The 22,977-nt window shown below is 42.9% G+C and overlaps 1 protein-coding gene across 2 annotated transcripts; it reads right to left on the bottom strand.

Annotated features, from left to right (window-relative positions):
- Positions 1–7,029: 7,029 nt before the first annotated feature.
- Positions 7,030–22,475, bottom strand: Rbak (RB associated KRAB zinc finger). 2 transcript variants are annotated; one of them, XM_023713524.1, is made up of 5 exons: positions 22,203–22,475; positions 21,053–21,172; positions 12,483–12,609; positions 11,810–11,902; positions 7,030–10,925 (listed from the first exon to the last, which is right to left on the bottom strand). In XM_023713524.1, the coding sequence occupies exons 2-5, from the start codon at positions 21,065–21,067 to the stop codon at positions 9,016–9,018; spliced, it is 2,145 nt and encodes a 714-aa protein (XP_023569292.1). In that variant the 5' UTR covers positions 21,068–21,172; positions 22,203–22,475; the 3' UTR covers positions 7,030–9,015. The 2 variants fall into 2 exon arrangements, with proteins under 2 accessions (XP_023569292.1, XP_023569291.1); XM_023713523.1 differs by lacking the exon at positions 22,203–22,475 and adding an exon at positions 21,443–21,680.
- Between the last annotated feature and the right edge of the window lie 502 nt (positions 22,476–22,977).

The following is a 22,977-nucleotide window of genomic DNA, read 5'->3' as shown; positions in this document are numbered from 1 at the left end:
TAGTCCTTTTTATTTTTTGAGATTGGATCTTGGCTGTGCTCCAACTTGTGATCCTCTTGCCTCAGCCTCCCAGAGTGCTGGGATCCCAGGCCTGCACCACCAGCCCAAGAGACGGGCCCTCTGAAGGATGCAGACTAGAAACCCAAGGGAGGGGGTTGCTCCACATGGCACAGCCGGATCCCCGCTACCCACACATAGGTCCTGGTGCATGTGGGGGAAGCCTCTGCCTCTGATGTCTGCCAAGCTCCCTGCAAGGTACCACCCTCAGGAGCTTTGGAAAGGGCTTGCTGGGCACAGGACATGCACCCAGCCTTTTCCAAAATGAGGGGAGCCCAGTGATAGGGTTCTGTGCCTCCCTAGCTCCCCACCCCTCCCCTGTGAGCTCTGCTGTGCCTCAGGGTCTCCTGGAGATAGGCACGGCAGTGGGTATCAACAGCCAGCCTCTCAGGAGACGCTTGTGTCCTCTGGTGTCCATTCCCTCACTGGTGTCTCTAACCTGAGCCTTGTGTGTGGTGGCTGATGACCACAGTGGCCCTCATGTGTTCATGTCCAGGTTATTCCTACACAGATTCCTGTGGGGAGCCTGACCAGGAGAGAAGCAGAGGTGGTGGCCCACTTGGTGCTGGGAGGGATTGAAGCGGTAGATCACTCAAACCCGCCTGGAAGGGCCAGGCCCACAGAGCACGGAGCTCCCCGGGCCATGGGAAGCCAGGAGTGCAGGTGGGACCTGCCTCAGTGAAGGCCCCTGAACACTGTCCTTGGGCAGGCTGCAGGCCCCAACACTGCACCCTCCCCTGGGCACTCCGGCACCCAGGAGTGACTGTGGGTTGACTATTCAACACAGGGAGGATCCAGAGGCGACTGCCCTCAGCATGGCCTTGGTAGGACAGGGGACCAGATGTTACAGTCTTCAGGCTGATATTGGGCAGGGAGGATGGTGGAGTCCCTCACCCACCTGTCCTTGAACATGGTCCAAGTGTTCTTTCCCATGGAGACTGAGGGAGCAGGAAGTAAGAGGAAGAAAGGGGAAAGAGGAGAGGCTCAGGGAGCAGAGTGAGTGCTCCTCAGGCTGCTGTGCTGGGGCAGGACTGAGGGTGAGAGGTCCAAGAAACACACACACAAGCCTGACAAGAATGTAGTGCATGCTTAATATTGAAGTGCAGAAGAATATTAGTAGCCAGTTGTGGGCAAGTGCCACTATGGCCTGGCAACATATTTAACTTCTATTTATTTGTTTATTTATTTTGCGGTACTGGGGATTGAACTCAGGACCTTGCACTTGCCAGGCAAGCACTTATTCTACTGAGCTATCTCCCTGGCCCAACATGTTTAACTTTTAGAGAAACAACCAGGCTTACAATTTTTAAGTTTGTGATTTTGAAAGTAATAAGGCCTGGGACTTTGTATGTGCTGTGAAAGAGGATGGGCTAAGCAAACTCAGGCAGGAGAGTTTTCAGGATGCAGCCAGCAGGATTAGAAACTTGGGCTCTGTATCACTCAGCACACTCTTCTGAGGTCCCAGGTGACAGTCTGGTCCCTCTTCCCAGGGAAGCAGTGCCAGCAACTGGCTGCAGCATCCAGAGATGACAGTCAGGGGCCCAGGGCTCAGATGATGGAACGGGGCTGTCATGGTTGGGGCTGGGGTTGGGTATGGGTGCTGACTCCAAAGGAAAGGGCACCGTTAGACTGCAAAAAAGAACTTTATTTCCAGATGGTGCTGGGGGTAGGATTAGGAAGGCTTACGTCTGTGCTCATCCCTAGTCCCTCCAGCAGCTGCTGGGGCAGGAAAGGGACAAGAAGGGAGGCTGGGGAGTGCGTGGGGAGAACCCCGGGTCCCTTGCCTGGTGGCCCCGTTAGGAGCCTGCCCAGGACGGCCTGTGACCCTTGATGCCTTCATGGTCCTCCTTCGGAGATTCGGGGCTGCACCTCCAGAGCAGCCACCTTGGGAGCCAGGACAGCGGGAGCCCAGGGGTGGGACTGCGGCCACCTACATGCCTGTGTCTCCTCCAGCTTGGGCACCTGGTGAAAAGGAATAAGCTGTCCTTCCTCGTGCGGGCCAGTTCCCCAGTCAGGGGCCCTGATTCTCTGTGCTGCGGCTGCGCTTGTGGCCCTCTTCACCAGGGCCAACCTCGAAGCTAGCGCGCCCCTCCAGGCCACCCTACGCCCCTCCCACCCCTTCTCTTTCCACCCTTAGGAACCAACCTGCCGCCTGCCATCCCTTTCTCAGAATTGAGGATTGAAGCTAGGGATATGGCAAAGAACTCCATCCCCACCTTCTGCTCCTATTTTTAGTTTTTTGTTTATTTTTTATTTTTTAACTCTGAAACAGGGTCTTGCAAATTGCCCATACTGAGCTGGAATTTGCGATGCTCTTGCCTCATCCTCCTAGCGTGCTGGGATTACAGACATGCTCAGCTCCCACCAATCTGCGTTCTGTCCTTGGTGTCTCCCCCCCACCAATCCTGCTCACTTTCTGTGAGTCCCCGACTTGCTCTCCTCCTGTCTGCTCCTGCCACGGTGGGTGGCTAAAACCTTGAGGTGGGCCCTGGAGGCTTTCCCGGCGGCCAGCGGCCGGAACTGGGGGGCCCTGGGCGGCCCGGAGCTGCAGAAGCATGAGTACGACCAGCCGTGGCCACATGGCCGGGACAGGACCTAGAAGGGGAAGGGGAATTGTCAGCGATCCCGTCCCGCCCACTGCCTACTCTGTTGTCCTCCATCTATCCTTGCTGTCAGAGTCAGGGCCGCTCACTTCGGAGATGGTCCGAGTCAGCCCACGGTCCAGGCAACTGTCTCTGGCTCGCAAGGAACTGTTAGACGCAGTTATGGCCCGGACTGGTCAAGAGCTCGCAGCCTCCTCGAGCCACGCCCCGGGCCAAGCCACGCCCCACTTCTAAGTACAGGAGCGCCTGAACCGCGCCCTCGTGTCCTTGCCACGCCCCCGAGGCAAGCCACGCCCCCACTCAGCCCCTCCTCTGGGCACAAGCCTCACCCACATCCCAGGCACGCCCTTAAAGCCCGAGTAGTGTCTCTGCATCCTTGAGAAGCTCTTGAGCGAGCTGACACGACGCCCCACTTCCTGGCCAGGCACCTGGAGCCCAAGCCATGCTACACCTACCTATGTCACACATCTCTGACAAGTGGCCACGGCCTCATGTCCTAGCCATACCCCTTTTAAACCTTGTGGGAAAGTGTCTCCACTCACCTGATAGGCCCCAGCATGGAGACCATCCCCCAGCAGCCTGGTCTCTCTTGATTAGCTTGCTCCTGTAGACCTGCTTGGACTTTCCTCTCCTGTCTGGTGTGACCCAGATGACCAAGCCTGCCAGCTGAGCTTTCTCCTTCCTCTGGGAGGTGAGTAATCCTTTGGGGTCCCTCTTGCTATCCATTCTTCATTCCTCTTGAATGTTAAGGAGTGTATTTAGTGGCTTTAAGGTCCTGCTTCTATCATGGATGATGGCTGCCACTGCTGGGTCTCTATTAGTTTTTTTTTTTCCTCGTTGTAGGTTGTGTTGTGTTTGTTTGAGTTTTTGAGACAGGATCTCACTGTGTAGTCCAGAACGGCCTAGAACTCCACGGCAATCCTTCTGCCTCAATCTCCTAAGTGCTGGGTTCACTAGCATGCACCACCTGCCTGGTTTTTTTTTTTTTTTTGTTTTTTTGTTTTTTTGTTTTTTTTGCTTGTTTTTTTCCTGTGTCTCTTGTATATGTGGTGGAAAAGCTTTTTATTGGAAGCCAGACATTGTAAATTTTATGGTTTTAGGAGCTAAACTTTTAGGTATTTTTTAACACCTAATGGTGGTATGGGGAATTGAACCCAAGGCCTTCCCATTCAGCTACATCCCCAGCTATCTAAGTTCCCAAGGCTGGGCTGAGTCAGGACTACCGACCTCTGGAGATCCCAGCATTCCCAGGGCCTCCCCTCTCACTTCCTTCTGTCTGTTGGAAGCTTAGCTCTTGGGTCCTGGTGGAGCCACACAGGCACACCACCCTGCTGGCATGTTTCCTCTTCTCTTCCCTCAGCCCATGTGCTGGCATCCTGGTCAGACTGAGCTTCCAGGGTTCCTTTTCCAGTTATCAGGTCAGAGAATGATGTGACAGGGACACCGTATGCAGAAATCATTTTGAAAGTTGCCTCGGCCTTGTGTATGTTCCTCCATGGAGAGTCCCCTGCTTCCTCTCAGAGGAATTCTGACATTATTTTCACTCCACACCCTTTACCCTCAAACTTGCAATTTAAAGGGAGATCACCGATTTGAAACCACAAGGGATTAATTTCCACAATGTGAAGTTGTGTTTTGTGGCAGAGAGAAAATACTCTACATTTTCCTTTGTGGCCTTGACAAAATTTACCTTGGGAGTTGTAACACTACCTTGCTCTCATGGGCTTCTCTTTAAAAAGCTTGTTTTCCCGGGTCCCAGCGTAACTGGGATGGAATGAGGATCAGCAGGTGAGCTTTTGGCCTCAGATTTGTCATCTTGCATTCATGTCTCACGCATAGTTTAGAGATGCTAAAGTTAACTGAGCCTTCAGTGAGCAGGTTTCAGTGGTGTGCAGGGAATACAGGTCTCTGGGTGACAACAGACAGGACATCCTCCCTCTGAGTAGGGGAGTCACATCTCCCAAATCAGAGCACTAGCAGGCATTATCCATCTGTTCACACTTCAGTCTTAATCCACAAGAGTAGTGAAATAGAGAAAAAAAAAAGTCTATTCCATCAAAAATTTTGCCCTTATAAGCTTAGCCAGCATCTCTGTACCTCCCACCGAGTGCTGTTAAAAACTATTACAGGCTTGGTATGGTGGCACACACTTGCCATCACCGTGGGAGGCTGACACAGGAGTATGGCCAAGTTCAAGACCAGCTTGGGCAACTTAAAAGGCTTCACAAGACCTTGTCTCAAAACAAAAGTAGAATGGATTGGGGATGTAGTTCAGCACAAATGCTCTGGGTTCAATCCCCAATACCACAAAAAAAAAAAAAAAAAAAAAAAAAAAAAAAAAAAAAAAAAAAAGCAAAAGCAAACAAAAAATCTCTGTATATTTGCTGAAATAATCAAGAGAATACCTTTTAAATGTAATTTTTCATCAAATCAAATTCAGCACTGTATTTAAAGAAATGTTATCTCTCTGGCAATGTTTAAGATGTACCTCAAATTCAGAAATGTGAAAACAATTTGACAAAATGTGGAGAGTTTACTCATTAGCTTTTCTTTTTTTATTTAAGAGGAAGCTCAAAACCACTGATATGTGCCAGAGCCATTTATATATGCAAGAGTCTGGGATGACAAAATATGTAACGAGTTAACCCTTTCAATATTTTACTTAAAATATACACAACGGTCAGCTTTAAGGGCAGTGTAGAAATTATAGTAGTTGCCATTAAAACTACTATAAAGAGTAGATATTATTGCAGTTATGAAAAAGCTGCCATTTAATTGTTGTTCTGTAGCACATATATTGTCCCTAGAAAAATATGCTGCGTACTGAGGAAGTTGTTAACCATTTGACTTTAGAAACTTTTATCAAAGTGTAATATACATGAGAAAAATACATTTTAAGAATACAGCTCAAAACAGATATTCAGCACCCAATTCATAACAGATTGCCAGCACCAGATAAATATCCCTTTTCAGCATTGGCCAAGGATAAGTTTTTATCGATTTCTAGTTGCATAGACAAGATTTGCCCATCCTCATGCTCCACATAGAATCACACAGTATGCTTGCCTGTCCGTGCCCCTTTGTTCAACATGGTGAAAGTCGGGTGCTACCACATGGGCTTACAGTTCATTCATTCTCACTGCTGTACAGTATTCGACTGCAGAAACACCACATGCATTTATTCACTCTACATGCCTCGATAGTTCTTTTCTGCCAGTTTGTGTTGAATAGCACCCATGTGCCAATTTTATAAAAAGATTGCTCTAGCTGGCAATTCCCCAAACCCCTCCTGCTTACATTCTTGCCCAAACTGGCTTCTCATCCACTTGAACCACCACACCCCACTCCATACACCCACAATAAACCCAGGTGAGTTCTTGAATGTCAATAGACACATACAGAGTTGTGGACCAAGAATGAGGGTGAAACATGATGGGAAGAAGGATGCTCTTTCCTGTAAACTTGGTCAAAACTTTGGAAACTTCCTAACAGAATAAGTAAAGTTTTCTTAAGATCTAAAATTCTAAACTGTAACATAGAAATCAGTTAATTTGTATATACAAACTTGAGGAACTTCTGTTTAGCAGAAAGGCATCATGAAGAAAGCAAGTGGAAGGCAGGCAGGGTGGAGAGAACTGCATCCATGAGCTTATTAAGAAACTGGATAGTAAATATTTGGGGCTTTGTTCTGTTGCAGCTGCCCAACTTTGCTACTGTATGAAAATAGCCAAACAGGACACATAAATAAAGCTAAAGTTGACATGAATATTGTTTCACTGGGCACTTTTATCTTTGTGCAAATATCACAACATAATTTCTTCAGGTTTATAACAAGTCTTGAAACCTTCCAACATAAATTATACAGCTCTTTTACAAGACAGCTTTAACTACATTACTGATCTTTTGACTTTATATCAACTTCAGATTTAACTTGTAAATTTCCATTTCCAAGACTAGAGTTTATTATGGTTATATTGAGTGGGGTGTGCTGGTGTATGCATGTAATACCATCTCAGGAGGCTGAAGCAGGAAGGTTTCAAGTTTGGGGCCACCTCAAGCATCACTGTCTCAAAAAATTACAACAAAATAAAGAGCTGGAAGTGTAGATCAGCACCAGAATGTTTCCCTAGCATGCTCAAGGCCCTGCATTCAAGCCCCACTACCACAAAAACAAAACCAAACAGGAAAAGATTGTATTCAATATATGAATTAATTTAGGGAAAACTGACATTGAGTCTGTCCTGAAATCCATACACAAGAAACATCCCTCCATGTTGGGGGAGACCCTAGTCTCTATTATAAAAATGGAATTTTCCAGAAAAATAGAGGCTAAATTTCCTAGGGAAAAAAAAAAAAAAAAAAAAAAAAAATCAGATTTTCTTTTTTGTTGGTATAATAAAAAACTTTTGCAAAATGATCTTATATACAGGGACCTTGCTCAAATCACTAGTTATCTGAATATTACATAGAATATTCTATTTTCTAAGCCTTTTTTGGCTAAGATCAAGTTAGTTATATCTCTGCATAGTTTTACATACATATATAATTTTAAAACTCCCTAAGACCTTTTGTAAAATGCTGAAAAAACTCCATGATAGACGATATCCTTGACTTTTTATCATTAAAAAAAAACTTTCACTGTGTCACCATTAAGCATATCACATTACAGTTTAAGTTACTCTTTGTCCAATTAAGGAAGCTCCTTTCTATCCACATGTGCCAAGATTATAAATATACACTAACTGTATGAGTTTTCTATGTACCAAATCACCTTTCTGTGATTACCAGTGACTGACTTCTTAAAGTCATATTTACCCACTCTTGCATTCCTGGAATAAGACCCATTTGATCACCAGTTTACCCATTTCCCAGAACAAACCTGGTTTGTGAATGACTGGGTCATATGGCCATTATAAACAAGTTACAATAGCCCTTTATCCAAAGTTTTACTTTGTACATTTTCAGTTTCATAGGGTTAGCCAGTCCAAAAATATTAAATGGGAAATTTCACAAATAAGTTTCAATGTGTGCATGATTCTAATTAGTGTGATGAAATCCTACACATCCTGCCTGGAACATGAGTCACCCTTTTGTCCAATGAATCTCTGCTGTATCTGCTACCTACCCATGACATAGCAACCACATATGTATTCAGAAGGATTGCTGTAGTGCCACTGCACATGCAGGGCTGGATCTATCGGCCATCTCACACATCCCCTGGGGGCCTTGGAACAGATGCCCTGTGAAGAACAGGCTGCTACTGTAATGGATCATTATTGGTGTAAGCTCATCAAGATTTACAGGATCGAGTGAAGGAAGTTAATTAACCAGAAAATATCTGCTATTAACTTAATATTGATTTGTTCCAAGTAATGAGAATAAGGGCAATAAAATGACCGTCATACCTGTATCACATAAAAACTCAAATAAAATGTCTCAATTACAGAATGAAATTCTATGTACTCAAATCTATAGATCTAAAAACACGCGAGGTGGAGAACTGGAGGTACTTTAGAGTAGGACAGCACATACAGCACTAGTTCTTTTGCTAAAACAGCCTAAATCCCAAATTACGTGTGCACACTTTACCAAAGTAGTATTTTTAGAAATCCTTTTTTGCTCAAGTTGAAAATCACTCCTCTACTGATGAGGCTTTCTTTAAAAATGGACTTGTAAATTCCTCTAAAGAACTGAAAATTATATTTTACCATTATATAACTATCAAATATCCCAACAATATATCACTGTTAGTACATTTTGTCACCCAATACTCAAGTAAGAAGACCATCTTCTCACAAATTATTCAAATCCTAACTTGAATAGAATTGCATAGAATTACCATTAGATTGCTTTGAAAAACAATAGGAAATGCAGTTTAATGCTACAATTCTCATATCAACTCTTGTTGATTTTAAAACTTCATTTTATAAAATGAACGTTTATTCAGAACTGGTAGTTTCTGATATCTTTTCTATAAACATTTGTTTTTACATCAGAAATATGGCTTTTAGCATAACAATTTTCAAGACAGTATGTTTTCCACATTCATATTGATATTTCTGCTTAGTATGACTCCCTGATAGGTATATACAAGTTGAAACTAAAATAAATATTTATAAAATTTTATGCCTGCATAAATTATCTAGGGTCCTATGAATTACATGGCCTTCTTGAAGGCTTTGCTACTTGGTGTACTGTTAGAGATTTTTCTCTGAAAAATCAGATTAAAATGGATCCAACACTTCAAAATTTTCCCATTCAGGAAGATGAATGGTCAAATTAACAATACTAGGCTCCCTACCCAATTTCTCATATTCGTCCAGTCAGAAGTTTTTCTAAAAATTGAGATTGGATTTCAGGGATGTTCCACATTGACTACATTCATATTTCCTCTTTTATGAATTCTCTGATGGCTATTGAAGGCTGATCTGTGGTGGAATTTTTTCCCACAATCAGTACATTCATAGGGTTTCTCTCCTGAATGAGTTCTGTAATGTACAGTGAGGTATGACTTCTGAGAAAAGACTTTTCCACATTCATTACATTCATAGGGTTTTTCTCCTGAATGGCTTCTATAGTGTACGGTGAGGTTTGACATCCGAGAGAACACTTTCCCACATTTGCTACATTCATATGGTTTCTCTCCAGAATGGATCCGATGATGAATTGTGAGATAGGACTTTTGGGAGAAGAATTTCCCACACTCATAACATTCATAGGGCTTCTCACCAGTGTGTACTCTCTGATGTCTAAAGAGGGATGAATTATGAGAGAAAGTTTTCCCACACTCATTACATCCAAAGGGCTTCTCTTCAGCATGTCCTCTGTAATGTACAGTATAGGTAGTCAACTCAGAGAAAGATTTTCCACATATATTACATTCATAGGTTTTCTCCTCTTCTGGAACTGGCTGGTTTTCATTGAAGGCTGAATTTTCAAGAACAGGTTTCCCACACTCATTACATTCATAGGCCTTCTCTCCTATGTCAGTTTTATCATGGTCAGTGAGATATGACTGAGAAAAGTTCCCACATTCGCCACACTCATGGAGTTTCTCTTCTGTATGTACCTTCCGGTGCCTGATGAAGGCTGAATTTAAATTGAAAGTTTTGCCACATTCAGTACACTCATAAGGTTTCTCTTCTAAGTGACTCCTGTAATGTATAGTGAGGTAAGACACTCTTGAAAAGAATTTACCACATTCACTACATTGATAGGGCTTTTCTCCTGTGTGTGTTCTCTGGTGAGTAATAAGGGTGGATTTTCGGTAGTAAGATTTCCCACACTCATTACACTTATAAAGCTTCTCGCCTGTGTGGGTTCTCTGATGGTCACTGAGGGCTGATTTGCGTGAGAAGGATTTCCCACACTCATTACATGGATAGGGTCTCTCTCCTGAGTGGTTTCTCTGGTGTAGGGTGAGATGTGTCTTCTGGCAGAAGGTTTTCCCACACTCACTACATTCATAGGGCTTCTCTCCTGAATGAGTTCTCACATGCTGTGTGAGATGTAACTTTTGACAGAAGGTTTTCCCACACTCAGTACATTTATAGGGCTTCTCCTCCAAGTGTGATCTGCGATGTACAGTGAGTGTTCCCTTCTGACTAAAGGACTTCCCACACACATTACACTCATACGGTTTCTCTCCTGTGTGAGCCCTCTGATGAATGATGAATTTAGACTTTTTGCAAAAGGACTTTCCACATTGTGTGCATTCAAAGGGCTTCATTTCTATTTGTGATCCCTGATAGGAGTTAAAATTTGACATCTGGATGAAGTCTGGCTCAGAGTCATTCCACTCATAAGGCTTTTCCCTCATATATGCTCCTTCATGATGAGCAATGAAAACAGCTTCGCTGTCTAAGGCTTCCATGCAATCGTAGTCAAAGGGCTTCTCCAAATCATTAATTTTCTGCAGAATACTTTCTTCACTTTGAGAACTAGTGTCTTCACTTTGATTAAACTCACAAAGGTTTTCTCCATGACAAATTTTCTCACATTCATCACATATATCAAGTTTCTTCTTTGCATAGCTTCCATCACTACTGATTAATTCTGAAACAGAATCTAACTTCTTCCCACAGGAGACACATCTGTGAGCTATTATGCTTGAAGGAACAAGATTTGTTTCCACATTATAAATTTGATCAAATGTGTCCCTTTGCTCTTCCAACACGGTTTGACTATGGATATCAACAGCTTGCCTTGTATGTTTGTCTTCATTTTCTTGGATTCTTTCAATCAGCTCATCAACCTTCCATACTTCTGAAAAGAAAAAGATTAAACAAACTTCATGAATCTGGACACACAAGCTACAGAATGGGAGTGGTACTTAAGTATCTTATTTGTGGGGACAATTCTGCCTTTGGGGCCAGTATACAAGAATAAAACATAAATTGAATGTATTGGCTTTTCTCCCTTTAGTTTATAATATAACACACACATATATGCCCCCCCCCCCAGGAATTGAGGGAGGTATGGAAGTATGGGGATGAGACACAGTAGTAGTGGAAAAAGGAAAAATGAATTCATACCAAATGCTATTATCTTTTTTTACATGACAAATACTATATAGGTAATATAACAAAACTTTAGTAGAGAAATTAACCCACCAAATTAAGTGATAGATCTAGGCAGAAACAGGCAGAGCAAAGGGGGTCCATGCAAGAACAAGAACAAATATTACGTGAACATGCGAAAGAGATATTCAAGTATGGATTACATTTGGTATAAACAGATTGCAATTCATATTAAATTGCCAACATGATTTCATACCCACAAGACTGCCAGCCTAGGCCATTCTGAAATCACTGCCTTTCTACTCTGCACACAAATTTAAGTAAACATTCTAAAAAGCTCAGATTTCCCCCACAAACAGAGCATGGAAAATTTGACATAAATAGTATAATCATGAATTTTCTTTCAGTTTGCTGATTAGATTTCCTAAAATTAGTCATGTACTTATCATAATACTTTTTCTTAATTCTGAATACAAAAGACGGTTTCTAATCTCCCCAGTTTTCACTTGGTGAAAAATCTTAAATGTGAAATTTCTAAAGTTGTCCCCCATCAAAAAAAATTAAGTGACCCTTACAGTATTGACGGAAGGCCCTCAGAAGGCCCAAAAGTTGATGATTATATTCACTCACCTGAACAAGTATGAGAGAAGTCATCTTCTATTGTCCATGGCTCCTCTCCCTGCTCCAATTTAATGATAACATTGGGTTTGGTAACATCACACCCTGTTAACCAGAAATGAACAAGAACTTGGACTAGCTGGCTGGCTTCAGAATCTCTGCAGCAGAAGAAGATGCTGCCCCAGAGGCTGCAGAATAAAGTACACCAGTTTTTATCTTTGTCAGTTTTTACTTTATCAAAATTAAAACTTTTCAATGGAGAAGATATAAATATTCAACATATAACCAAAAGGAATTAAAAGGGCTTATCACTTGTTCTTTCATACTCAAGAACAAAGTCATAAACTAAAAGTGTTCAGAAAGCAAACTACTGCCAAATGTGGTGGTGCATGCCTATAATCCCAGCATGCCAGAGGCTGAGGCAGGAGTATCATTTTGAGTTTGAGGCCAGCCTGGGATACATAGTGAGACCTTGTCTCAAACAAAAAACCAAACCAAACCAAAAGAAAGAAAAAAAGAAAGAAAAACATTGGGCATGAGGCTAGTGCTTGTAATCCCAGCACTCAGGAGATTGAGGCAGGATGAGTTTGAGGCCGGCATAGAGCACATAAGTGAGTTGAAGGCCACCCTGAACTGTACAGCAAGACCTTTATGAAAGAAAAAAAGAAAAGGAAGTTATCCTCACCCACAGAAATGAGGTTGTTATAGTTCTCCAGCATCACATCCCTGTACGTTGTCTTCTCATCTGGGTCCAGTTGCTGCCATTCCTCTTGGGTGAAGTCCACAGCCACATCCTTGAATGACACTCGCCCCTACAATGGCACCATAATTGGAAATGGGTGACATGAAAAAGTATGGAGGGGCAAGGGATCTTCTCAGGCTCACTGATAAGTTAACCATAAACACTATACCATACTTTATGTTTACATGCTATAGAAAGAAAGCAAACAGTATAGAACCACATTAACTTTCAGTTCGTTAACAAAAATAAAAACCAAAACCCAACAGAGTTTCAAATTTGCAGGGGAACTTATGAACTTAAAGGGATCTAAGCTAAATAAAACCCTATTCCTGCTCTTGAAAGACTGATAGTGTGATATGGAGACCCACATGCAAATAACAGACACGCTTTGCTTCTTGTTTCTTTTAGTGGCCTCTTGCTGACTGGGCCCTTCCAGTTCCTCAGCCCCTTCATGGTGGAGCACCACAGTTCAGGTCTTTTCCCTTCCTATCACCTCTCTGCAGCTCTCACCTGCTTCAGCACTTTGATCCTCTGCCTCTTTCCTTCCCATGGCAACCAACTCTGGCTAATCACATGGGTGGGTGTTTTTTTTTGTTTTTTTGTTTTTTTCTCCAAGTTACACCTCATTCTTGCACCAATATATTTTTTTCTGTTTTTTTATTATTGGGTCACTGGTGATTGAACTTAGGGCCTTTAAACTGAGCTAAATACACAACCTTTTAAAAAAACATTCTCAATTTTGAAACAGAGTCTAAGTCACTAGGCTGCCCAAGCTGGGCTCAAATTTGTGATCCCCCTATGTCAGGCTCTTAAAGAGTACTGGGCTTATAGGTGTGTGCCGCACATCCAATAGCAATGTATGTTTTTTCTTAAATAAACACCCCAAAGTTTAGTTACAGAGTGATACATACAAAGTAAAGGGTGGCTGAACTGAAAGGACTCAAACTATTTTAACCGTATGCTCTCAGACTAGGCTTCAAAGATTTGGCTAATCCGAAATTCTAAAAGATGAACTGTGTATTCTACAGGACTTCCAGTAGGAATTGACTCACATTTGTAAATGAATTCAGGAGATACTACTGGGCCTGGTGGCACATGCCTGTAATCCCAGCACTCACAGACTGTAACAAGAGGATTACCAAGAGTTTGAGGCTACCTGGGTGACTTAGTGAGTTCAAGGCCAACCCAAACTACACAGTGAGACATTATCTCGAAATACCAAACTAAAACAACAACAAAACCCACCATTGTTGACTGTTAAAGTAAACAAACTAGAATAAAAACTGAGGTTCCACCAGACTGTAGAAAGACTGGCCATCATCAAGAAATCAAATAATGATGTGCTGGAGAGGCTGTGGAAAAGGAACCCTTCACCATGTAAGAATGTAAACAAGTACAACCACTATAGAAATCAGTATGGAGATTCCTCAAAAACCCAAAACTAGAAATTCCAATCAATGCAGCTATTGCCCTTCTTTGTTTCTTCATAAAAGAGTTAAAGGCATCACATTAAATGATACGTGCATGCTCACGTTTATAGCAGTACAACTCATAATAGCTAAATCTTGGAAGTGGTCTGTATGTTCATCAACAGATGAATAAAAAAGAATATGTGGTATTTATATACAATGGAGTACTACTCTGCAAGATAAACTTGAGTCATCTGTAGGAAAATGGGTACACCTTGAGATATTTCAATGGTTCCTTTTATATGAGAAATGCAAAATATAAAGAACACAATAAAAGATAGATAATAGTAAACAGGGAAATAGATCTTTTGTAAAAAAGACCAAGAGATGGAGAAAGGGGAGGGAAAGAAATATAAAGAGTTAGTATGTATTATGTGCATGTACCATCTCCATACAAGAAATGCAAACATTATGTACAACAAACATGTACAGAAAAAAAAGAAAAAAGGAAGGGAACAAGAGATAGATAGAGTGGGAGAGGGAAGAAAAAGGGGGTAAAAAAGGCATTGAGATATATTCTGTAATGAACAATTCCCCATAAGGAATGAAAACATTATGCACTATAAACATGTACTAATAAAAAACAAAATCAAAAAGCCCAGTGGGATGTGCTTCAGAAAGAATACTGTGCTAAGAAACAGCCATCAGAAAATACTTAGAAATTGGACTGGAGTGTACAATTAAAAGTCCTCAACAGGCTTGGTCAATAAATGGGACACAAGATATTATCTTCGGAAGTTTTCTAGAAAATAAGATAGAAATGATAAAAGCAAATTTGGGACAACCCAACAAATTCAACACTTTCAGAAATAGAGAACACAGAGGATGAACAAAAACTAATCAAAAGATGACCTGCAAATGACATCTGGGCTAAAGATGCACTGAAGCTTCCACCTCCGGAATGGGTCTCTCATTGGCAAATAAGAAGATTGGGTAATCAGAGATCCAGAAATCTGTTAAGTATCTAAAATGGAAAAAAAAAAAAAAAAAAAACCCTCTAAAATTTTAAAGAGGGAAAAAAGAAAACACTATTTATCCTGGCAACTAACATTAAATTTCCCCTCTGATGGTAAAAAATGGAAAACTGCCCACTTTCTTTTCTTTGAAAGAAGAAAAATTTAGAACCTAAGATGTATACCAAGATGACCTCATATTTATGCATAAAGACAACAGAAAGTCACTTTCAGAAAACCAAGATAATTTGTCACCTAAGAAAATGGTTTCAGACCACAGTGAAACATCAGCAAGGCAAGGCTTTCAGTGCTGCTGCAAGGGGTAGATTCTGGCACCACAGACATTTTTCTTATAGGTTATACCCCAATGACTGTGCCACAGAATATTATTACCCATAAAGGATGCACCAACACTGGTAGACATCACTAACTCAACAATTGCCACAGCCCCATTAGACTCCTTCAGACCACAGTTACAGCTGTTACCTTGAGCAGAACATGTATGACCACCCACAGGCCAGAAATGAGTTGAGAAATTCATCCACAGAAAGAAAGAAGTGGGCTAAGGGAGCCCAGAAGCTAGGGACGTTGTAGTGCTTAGAAGACTGATTAACCAATAAGTCATGTGAAATCACATGCCAATATTGCTTATGTCAAAATAAATGGCCCAAATAAAATACTAGCAAACAGAATCTAATGCCAGACTGAAAACAGAATACATAGTAGCCAAATGTAACTTAAGAATACAGATTAGTTTAGTATTTAGAAAGTTGTAAGTATAATATCCCATTATGATCAAAGTAAGAAAAAATTTGTTTCCAAGACTTGCAAAAGGACAATAATATTAAAAATGCATACCTGATATTTCCTTTCTATTCTTCTTCCTCTTTTTATGTACTGGGGGTTGAACCTAGAACCCTGTGCATATGACACAAATATTCTAGCACTAAACTCCATCTCCAGCCCAGCAAACTCAATTTTTAAAAGAACACAAGAAAATAAAATCTGATGGATACTTCAGTATCATCAATACATATATGAACACATACGCATACTTCCTTACACCTTTTGTGTGATGGATATATACCTACATACATGACACATATACATACCTCACCCCCAGGTAAGTACATACATACAGTATACATTGAGTTTCTACATACACATGCATACATACTCATGTCTCCGTTCTGAAAGTGAGAAAATGGGGAAACACTACACACATTTTCATTTTCACTAAAATCCTGTTATGGTTTGTGTCTAGTTTTCCCCCAAAGCCTCATGCAGTCATGGGGTGATTAACTCATGATCCACTGGAATTATGGGTATAAGTGCTGCTAAGATCATGGGTGTGAGCGCTACACTCATCCTGGAGCAGACAGCCTGCATGCAACATAAGGGAGACAGACTTGCTCTCTGTAGCCATTGTTGCTCTTACTCTTCCTTTTGCTCTTGCTGTTTTGCTGCCTTCCACTGCCATGAACTGCTGCCCTCTGCCATATGCCACTCTGCCTTGGAGCCAGCTAAGTATGGACTGAAACTCCAGGTAACTCACAGTTACCTCCGGTAACTGTGAGCTAAATAATTTTTTCCTTCCTTCATTTTGGGTGTCAGGTATTTGTCCCAGCAACGAGAGAAGAGTACCAAGACAAATCCTAACAAGGTAAAATGTACATTATGTCTAATTAGAGATGAGAAAAAAAACCTAGAGGAATATGATTGACAGAAAAAAGCTATTTCTATTTCCTGATGCTATTAAAATTCAGAATACTGATGATGAAATTAACTCCACAAAAGAATTTTAAAGCCTGTAATACCAGCACTTGGGAGACTGAGGAAGGAGGATCACTACCAGTTCAAGCCTAGTCTGGACTATATAAACACTGACTAAAAAAAACCCCCCAAAATTTAAGGTTATAGGATATAAAATTAACATAAACCAGTAGCTTTCACTATAGAAGAGTAAGAACATAAATCCAAGTTATACAAGGCTTGTAACTGAAAGATAAAACTCTTAACACAAAATCTCTACCAAGAAAAACTTAAAATACACAAAGTCATGGAAATAAGCCTGAACAAATGTAATATTCCTTCCTCTTGGATAGGTCACCTTAATGACACAAAGATATCAGCTACCCTAAGTCACTTACATGTGTCACACCCTGGGTTGAATCTCAGCATTCACCCCCCAAAAGAAAGAAATTTGGTAGCACATAGAAAACACAGTAAATCTAGAAAGAGACTTAGAGGATTTTGTGATGATGGGGACATGTCAAATCACTGCAGCAGAAATGACTTCTAGTAAAGGGTGCCATGCTTTGGGTATGATCTAAGTGCCAGCCAAGAGTCCACTGGGATTAAAGTCTTGGTCCCCAGGGTGGCAATGTAAGGAGACGGTGGCATTGTTGAGAGATGGCATTTAATAAAGGGTTCTTGGATCACTGGGATTATGTCCTTAGAAGGGACTGTGGGAGCTGGTAGGGTGGCAAAACCTGTAATCCCAGCACTAGGGAGGCTGAGGCTGGGAGAATCACAGTGACTTTGGGACCAGCCTTATAGAAAACAAAATGCAAAGAAACAAAACCGAAGGCAGTGTGGAACAGCAGTACCTGATTTCCTGTTTGGTGATGTAAGCTCACATATACGCACCACTACTATGATGTGACACAGCCATGAACAGAGATGTTGTCAGCATCACATCCTTCAGCTTCCCACACTGAGATAAACAGACCTTCCCTCTTATAATGTGCAGCCTCTGGTATGTCATTGTTGTAGGGCAAAGCTACAACCAATGGTGCAAGAGCAAGCAATAAACACCTAAATGGCTTCAAAACTGCACCCAGACCTTATACCACAGAAGAAGCAACTCCACCTGGATCAGTGATCTAAATATGAAAAGTCCAACCATACAGAATAAACAGGTCACTGACTGCATAACCTTGATGTGGGGAAAGGCTTTCCAGCCTTATATATGTGATTTACATATATAAAATACAGCGGTATCTTCAGACACAGACACTTTTGTCTGTGAACAGTATGGTTCACAAACAAAAGCATTTGGCAAAATTTTGTTTTTGTTTGCCACCTCTACATCAGGTGACAAACATGACTGTGGCCATCTCTCCCACACAAACAAAACTTGGCCATCTTTTCCAAAATCATGAACAAATTAAGTTCATGAGCCGAGGTATCACTGTATAGAGACATTCAAGACTTCTGCTTTCAGTTATGACCACCCCAACCTCCATCCTCCCATACTACACAAGTCCTGGTTTTCAAGAAAAATAACCATCGCAGTGAAGACAGTAACTTGTGACTTTCCAAGAATTCTGAGACCATGAATAAGACACAGAGGTGAGGAGAAAGAGTTGAGAGTTTGGAAAAAATAGGACAGGAAATATGGCCCACATGGAAGGAAAAAAAACAATCAAAGAATGGGCACAGCTAATAGATGACACTGAAAGTCTGCGACTATACTTTCTAAGTCCAAAATACTTGAGTAGAGGCAGGCAAAACAGAAAATGCTTCAAACAGAACTTCCCCAGAAAAAAGTCTAATACCTGAGATGAAAATTTGCTGGGTAAAATTGATGGCACTGCAGAAAGGAGGGAAAAAAGCACTGAACACAAAGATGCTGCAAAGAAGCTACATTCAATGAAACTGGAAGAAAAGATAATCGAGAAAGTAAGAAGCATAAGTTAGTGGTGGAAGAAGCCAGAAATAGATGAAAGTGGAGGCTGGGTGGGGGTGAGGTAGGGGGTGTGAGAGGCTTGAAGAAATAATGGTCAAAATCTCTCCAAAGGTGAGGTGTAGTGCACATTCGATACTCGGGAGGCTGAGGCAGGACAAACACTTCAAGTTCGAGAACAGCCTGGACTACATAGCAAAGCCCTGTCTCAAAAAATAACAAAAAGGGGCTGGGGAGATGGCTCAGTGGAATAAGTGCTTCCCTGGCAAACGCATGGACCTGAGTTCAATCCCCTGTTCTGCCAAAAAAAAAAAGACAGAGAGACAGAGACAGAGAGACAGAGAGAGAGATTGATTCTGAAGCTCATGAGTGCATAACACAAAAAAATCCAAACTCTTCAGAATCCTAGTTGAACTGGGCATGGTGGTACACACACCTTAATCCCAACACTTGGGAAGCTGAGGCAGGAGTATGGCTTCAAGTTCAAGGCCAGCCTAGGCTACACACTGAAGCCCTATCTCTAAGTGACATTTTTTTTTTTTTTTTTGCGGAACTGGGGATTGAACTCAGGCCCTTGCACTTGCCAGGGAAGCACTTTATTCCACTGAGCCATCTCCCCAGCCCCCTAAAGCCCTATCTCTAAAAAAGAAAACAAACAAACAAACCCTAAAAAATAACCCCCCCAAAATAAATAGAATCCTATTTGACATTTTGAAAATTATCTGTCCAGTGCAATCCATGCAACCAAAATGAAATTTACTTTTAGGAATCTATTCCAGTAAGTAAATGTAGAGAAATGGTAGATTATTTCCACTACTATTACTATTCTGCCTCCCTTACAGGATCAAGGGTCACTGCAATAATTATGCACAAAAACAATGACACAAAGTTACAAAATATACTGCCCCAGAAGAAGTGCACAAATGGCATGTACAATAGTCTTGACAAAAGAACTGAACATAAATCTAATTAAAATTCCAGGCTGGACAACCAATTTTACAGGCATACCTGAAGTTAAAAAAAGTTAAAACGATGGCAATACATTCCAAACTGAGAAACTAAAGATAAACATTCCAGTTTCTTCAAAAGTAACTGGTGGGCTGAACCTGTAATCTCAATACTCTGGGAGTCTGAGGCAGGAGATCACAAGCTCAACCCCAGCGGGGTGGCCTTGAGATTTAGTGAGACCCTGCATCAAAACAGAAATTAAGTGGGCTGGGGAGACAGCTCAGTGGCATAAGCACCCGCCTGGCATGCACAAGGTCCTGAGTTCAATCCCTGGTACTGCAAAAACAAAAACAAAAAAACCCAGAAACTAAAAAATGTCTGAGGACACAGCTCAGTGCAAAGGCCCTAGGTTCAACCCCCAGTACTTCACCAAGAAAAATAAAGATCAGGGAGCAAAATAATCACAAAAGAGACATATTCTGGATGTTATGGTTGACTGCAAAACTTAGACTGCAACCTGACATAAAAGAATATACTCAAAAATTTTAGAAAATGGAAACTTCAAATACCAAATATATATTTAAAAAGGATGGTACTAGCCCAGTGTGGTGGTGCAAGCCCATAGTCCGAGCCCTAGGGAGGCTTAGCAGGAAGGTCTCCATCCTGTCCCCCCTAACCCCACCAAAAGTCTACTTCGTTCACATTTTGGCAACTGGAAAAATGTTATGTACCAAGCTCTTCTGAGACAGCTAACTCACCCTTAAATTCAAAACAAGGATGTCTTACACTACAATGATCTATGCATTTTAGATACTAGCAAAGTTACCACACTTTTTACAACTGCAACAAAGAATTTATTCTAGGAAATTTTTTCAACAAGGGCCGGTGAGATAGCTCAGTAGAATAAGTGCTTGCCTGGCAAGTGCAAGGTCCTGAGTTCAATCCTCAGTACCGCAAAAAAAAAAAAAAAAAAAAAAAAAAATCAACAAAAGAGTAACAAAAATGGTTTATCCTTTTTTTTTGGGGGGGGGTGTAGGGAGGGAGTGCAGGAATTAAACCTAGGGAATTCTCACAGAGCTCTATGCCCAGACTTTTCTATTTTATTTTGAGACAGGGTCTAGTTAAGTTGTTCAGGCTGGCCCTGACCTTCCCAGTCCTCCTACTTCAGCCTCCCAGAACTCTAGATTACTGGCCTAGGCTGCCACCCAGCAAATAGTTTCTTCCAATAGTCAATGTGAAGTGTGTAATCAACAATATTTTCCTTTTGCTGTCTGTCAAATAGAGAAAGAAAGATCATAGTTAAAAAAAAAATTCCCAAGGTTCATCTACCACTCTAATTGCATTCTACATGAGAATGTCTTTTATCCCTGCATTTGCATTTTAAAGTCAGATCTTTATCCTGAAATGTGTAACAGGGGCATGAAAAAGAAAAGAGACACAGCCAGGAAAACTCACCTGCAGTCTGTACATTTTCTGCTGTTCTTGGGAAAGTAAATGACTGTTGCTGGTGGACCTCGGGAGAAAACGAAGGTCACAGAGGTCTGGAGTTATTTGGCAGGCACAGGCAGAAATCTCCTGCAAGGGAGCCACCACATGAAATCACACTCAGCGGAAACTAGTGGACAAGGGGCAGAATGGGTGACAGGGAAGAAGCACACGTTGTTAGTACCAACACACGCTCACACTGCTCAGATGAGTTGGAATCTCAATGGTGAATACAAACACTGCTTTTTCATTTGCTCCCTTTTAATACCAAGGCAGAGAAACGAGACACAAATGGAGAGAGGAAAGGAAGGGAAAGAGGGATAGAGAAAGAGCAAGCGAGAAAAGAAAATTACCACCCACCTCATATATTTTCTATTGTCTTTAAATTGCTTAAAACTCGAGGAAGCCATGGCAATTGAGCAATTCAGTGCTCGGAAGTGGGATTCCTGTGCACAGGGATGGTTTTGCTTTTAAATTATCTGACTGAAAGAAGTGACTGCTGTACATAAAAACTGCAGTCAACACACTGGATGGAACCCTGTACTGGGCGTTCGAGTCCTATCAGAGCACCCCAGCCCGGAAGCCCACCTGCTCAGGCTCAACTTCTTCCTCTATCAACCTATGAAACAAGAGAGCCGTGTCCTACGCTGCACTGAGTCTACAAGAGCACAACCGAAGGTACTCAGCCGTCACAGCCCTGGGGGCTGGCGGACACCTACGGATACCTTGGGAGAATCTGGAGGGGCAGTGGAGGAAGAAGGAAGGGGCCACGGAGTGCGGCGGGAGGGCTGCAGACCCCAGCTGGGGCCGGGGACGCCCCCTCCCACCTCATCCCCGCAGACCCTCCCGTGGAGTGCCTGGGCCCTCGAGCCGGCCCGCGCTCCCCCGACCGGCCGTCTTTCCCGCGGGCCTCCACACCCTCCACCGGCCCCAGCGCTCCCATTCAGCCTCACCCGGCGGTGGCGCCCCCTTCCCAACGCTTCAAGCCACCGCTCCGCCGCCCCGACCGCGCCTCCCCTGAGAGTTCCGGGCGGGGCTGACGCCGCAGCCTCCGTCCCCTCGCCTGCCCCGCTACTTCCGAGAATCCAGACCGGGGTCCCAATCTACTCCCAGCACTCACCGTCCCGCAGAGTCGGCCTGGCCGCCGAGGTCGCTGCACGCCGCGCCAGGTGCGCCGCCGCCCGCCCGGCCCCTCCGGTCTCCACCAAAGGCTCGCGCTCCGGCTGCGGTCCCACTCGAGCCACCGCCCAGCAGCGAGGACCCTGAATCGCACAGCTAGCGCCTGCACAGTGCCGCCCTGTTGGTGTCCCCGACCCCACAAGCTCCGCGAATAGCACCCACCGAGGCCAAAGGCTTGCAGCCACAGAAGGGGACACTTGGGATTCACCGGAAGCCAGCGCAAGCAGGAGACAGCGCGCGTGCGTGGAAGTGCTGAAGAGGGCGAAGTGCGCATGCGCTGAAGCGCACCGGAAGTTCGCGTCCCAGGACCGTGGCAAGTTCCTGGAGAAGTGCTAGGGCGCTATTTCCAAAAAACTACTAGAATTAAGGATGCATATAGGCACTTTTATCTGATCTAGCAGTACAAGGGCGCTGTTATGTGAGCAGACGTCCCGGAGCCCTGCATTAGTTTGCATCTATTTCTGTCCCTTTGTTGTCCAAAAACTGCTTCTGGGCTTAGTTCGGAAGCCCCAGTCCTGGTCAGGCCTGGGACCCTATGGTTAGAATCCACATTCTGAGGGACAGAAGGAAAGGAGAGTAGATCGTGTTCCCTTTCCTGAAATACTACCAGATGGTTCCCTCAGTATTCGTGTGCCGCAGACGCCCAGGGTGTAAAAGAATAATTTTAGCATACCTACATGATGAATAACTGGTTTTTTCCCCATAATTTTATTGAG

This window comes from Octodon degus, unplaced genomic scaffold (genome assembly GCF_000260255.1).
Source record: "Octodon degus isolate 3935 unplaced genomic scaffold, OctDeg1.0 scaffold00031, whole genome shotgun sequence".
NCBI classification, from domain to species: Eukaryota; Metazoa; Chordata; class Mammalia; order Rodentia; family Octodontidae; genus Octodon; species Octodon degus.
Note: the sequence above shows the minus strand (reverse complement) of the source record. Positions and strands in the feature narration are given on the sequence as shown.

Excerpts from the sequence above, each read along its gene's own strand:
- Rbak (XM_023713524.1), bottom strand. Across the intron at positions 11,903-12,482 it reads TAACAACCTCATTTCTGTGG|GGTGTGATGTTACCAAACCC; the intron begins GTGAGGATAACT and ends TCTGGTTAACAG. Across the intron at positions 10,926-11,809 it reads CTTCTCTCATACTTGTTCAG|AAGTATGGAAGGTTGATGAG; the intron begins GTGAGTGAATAT and ends TTTTCTTTTCAG.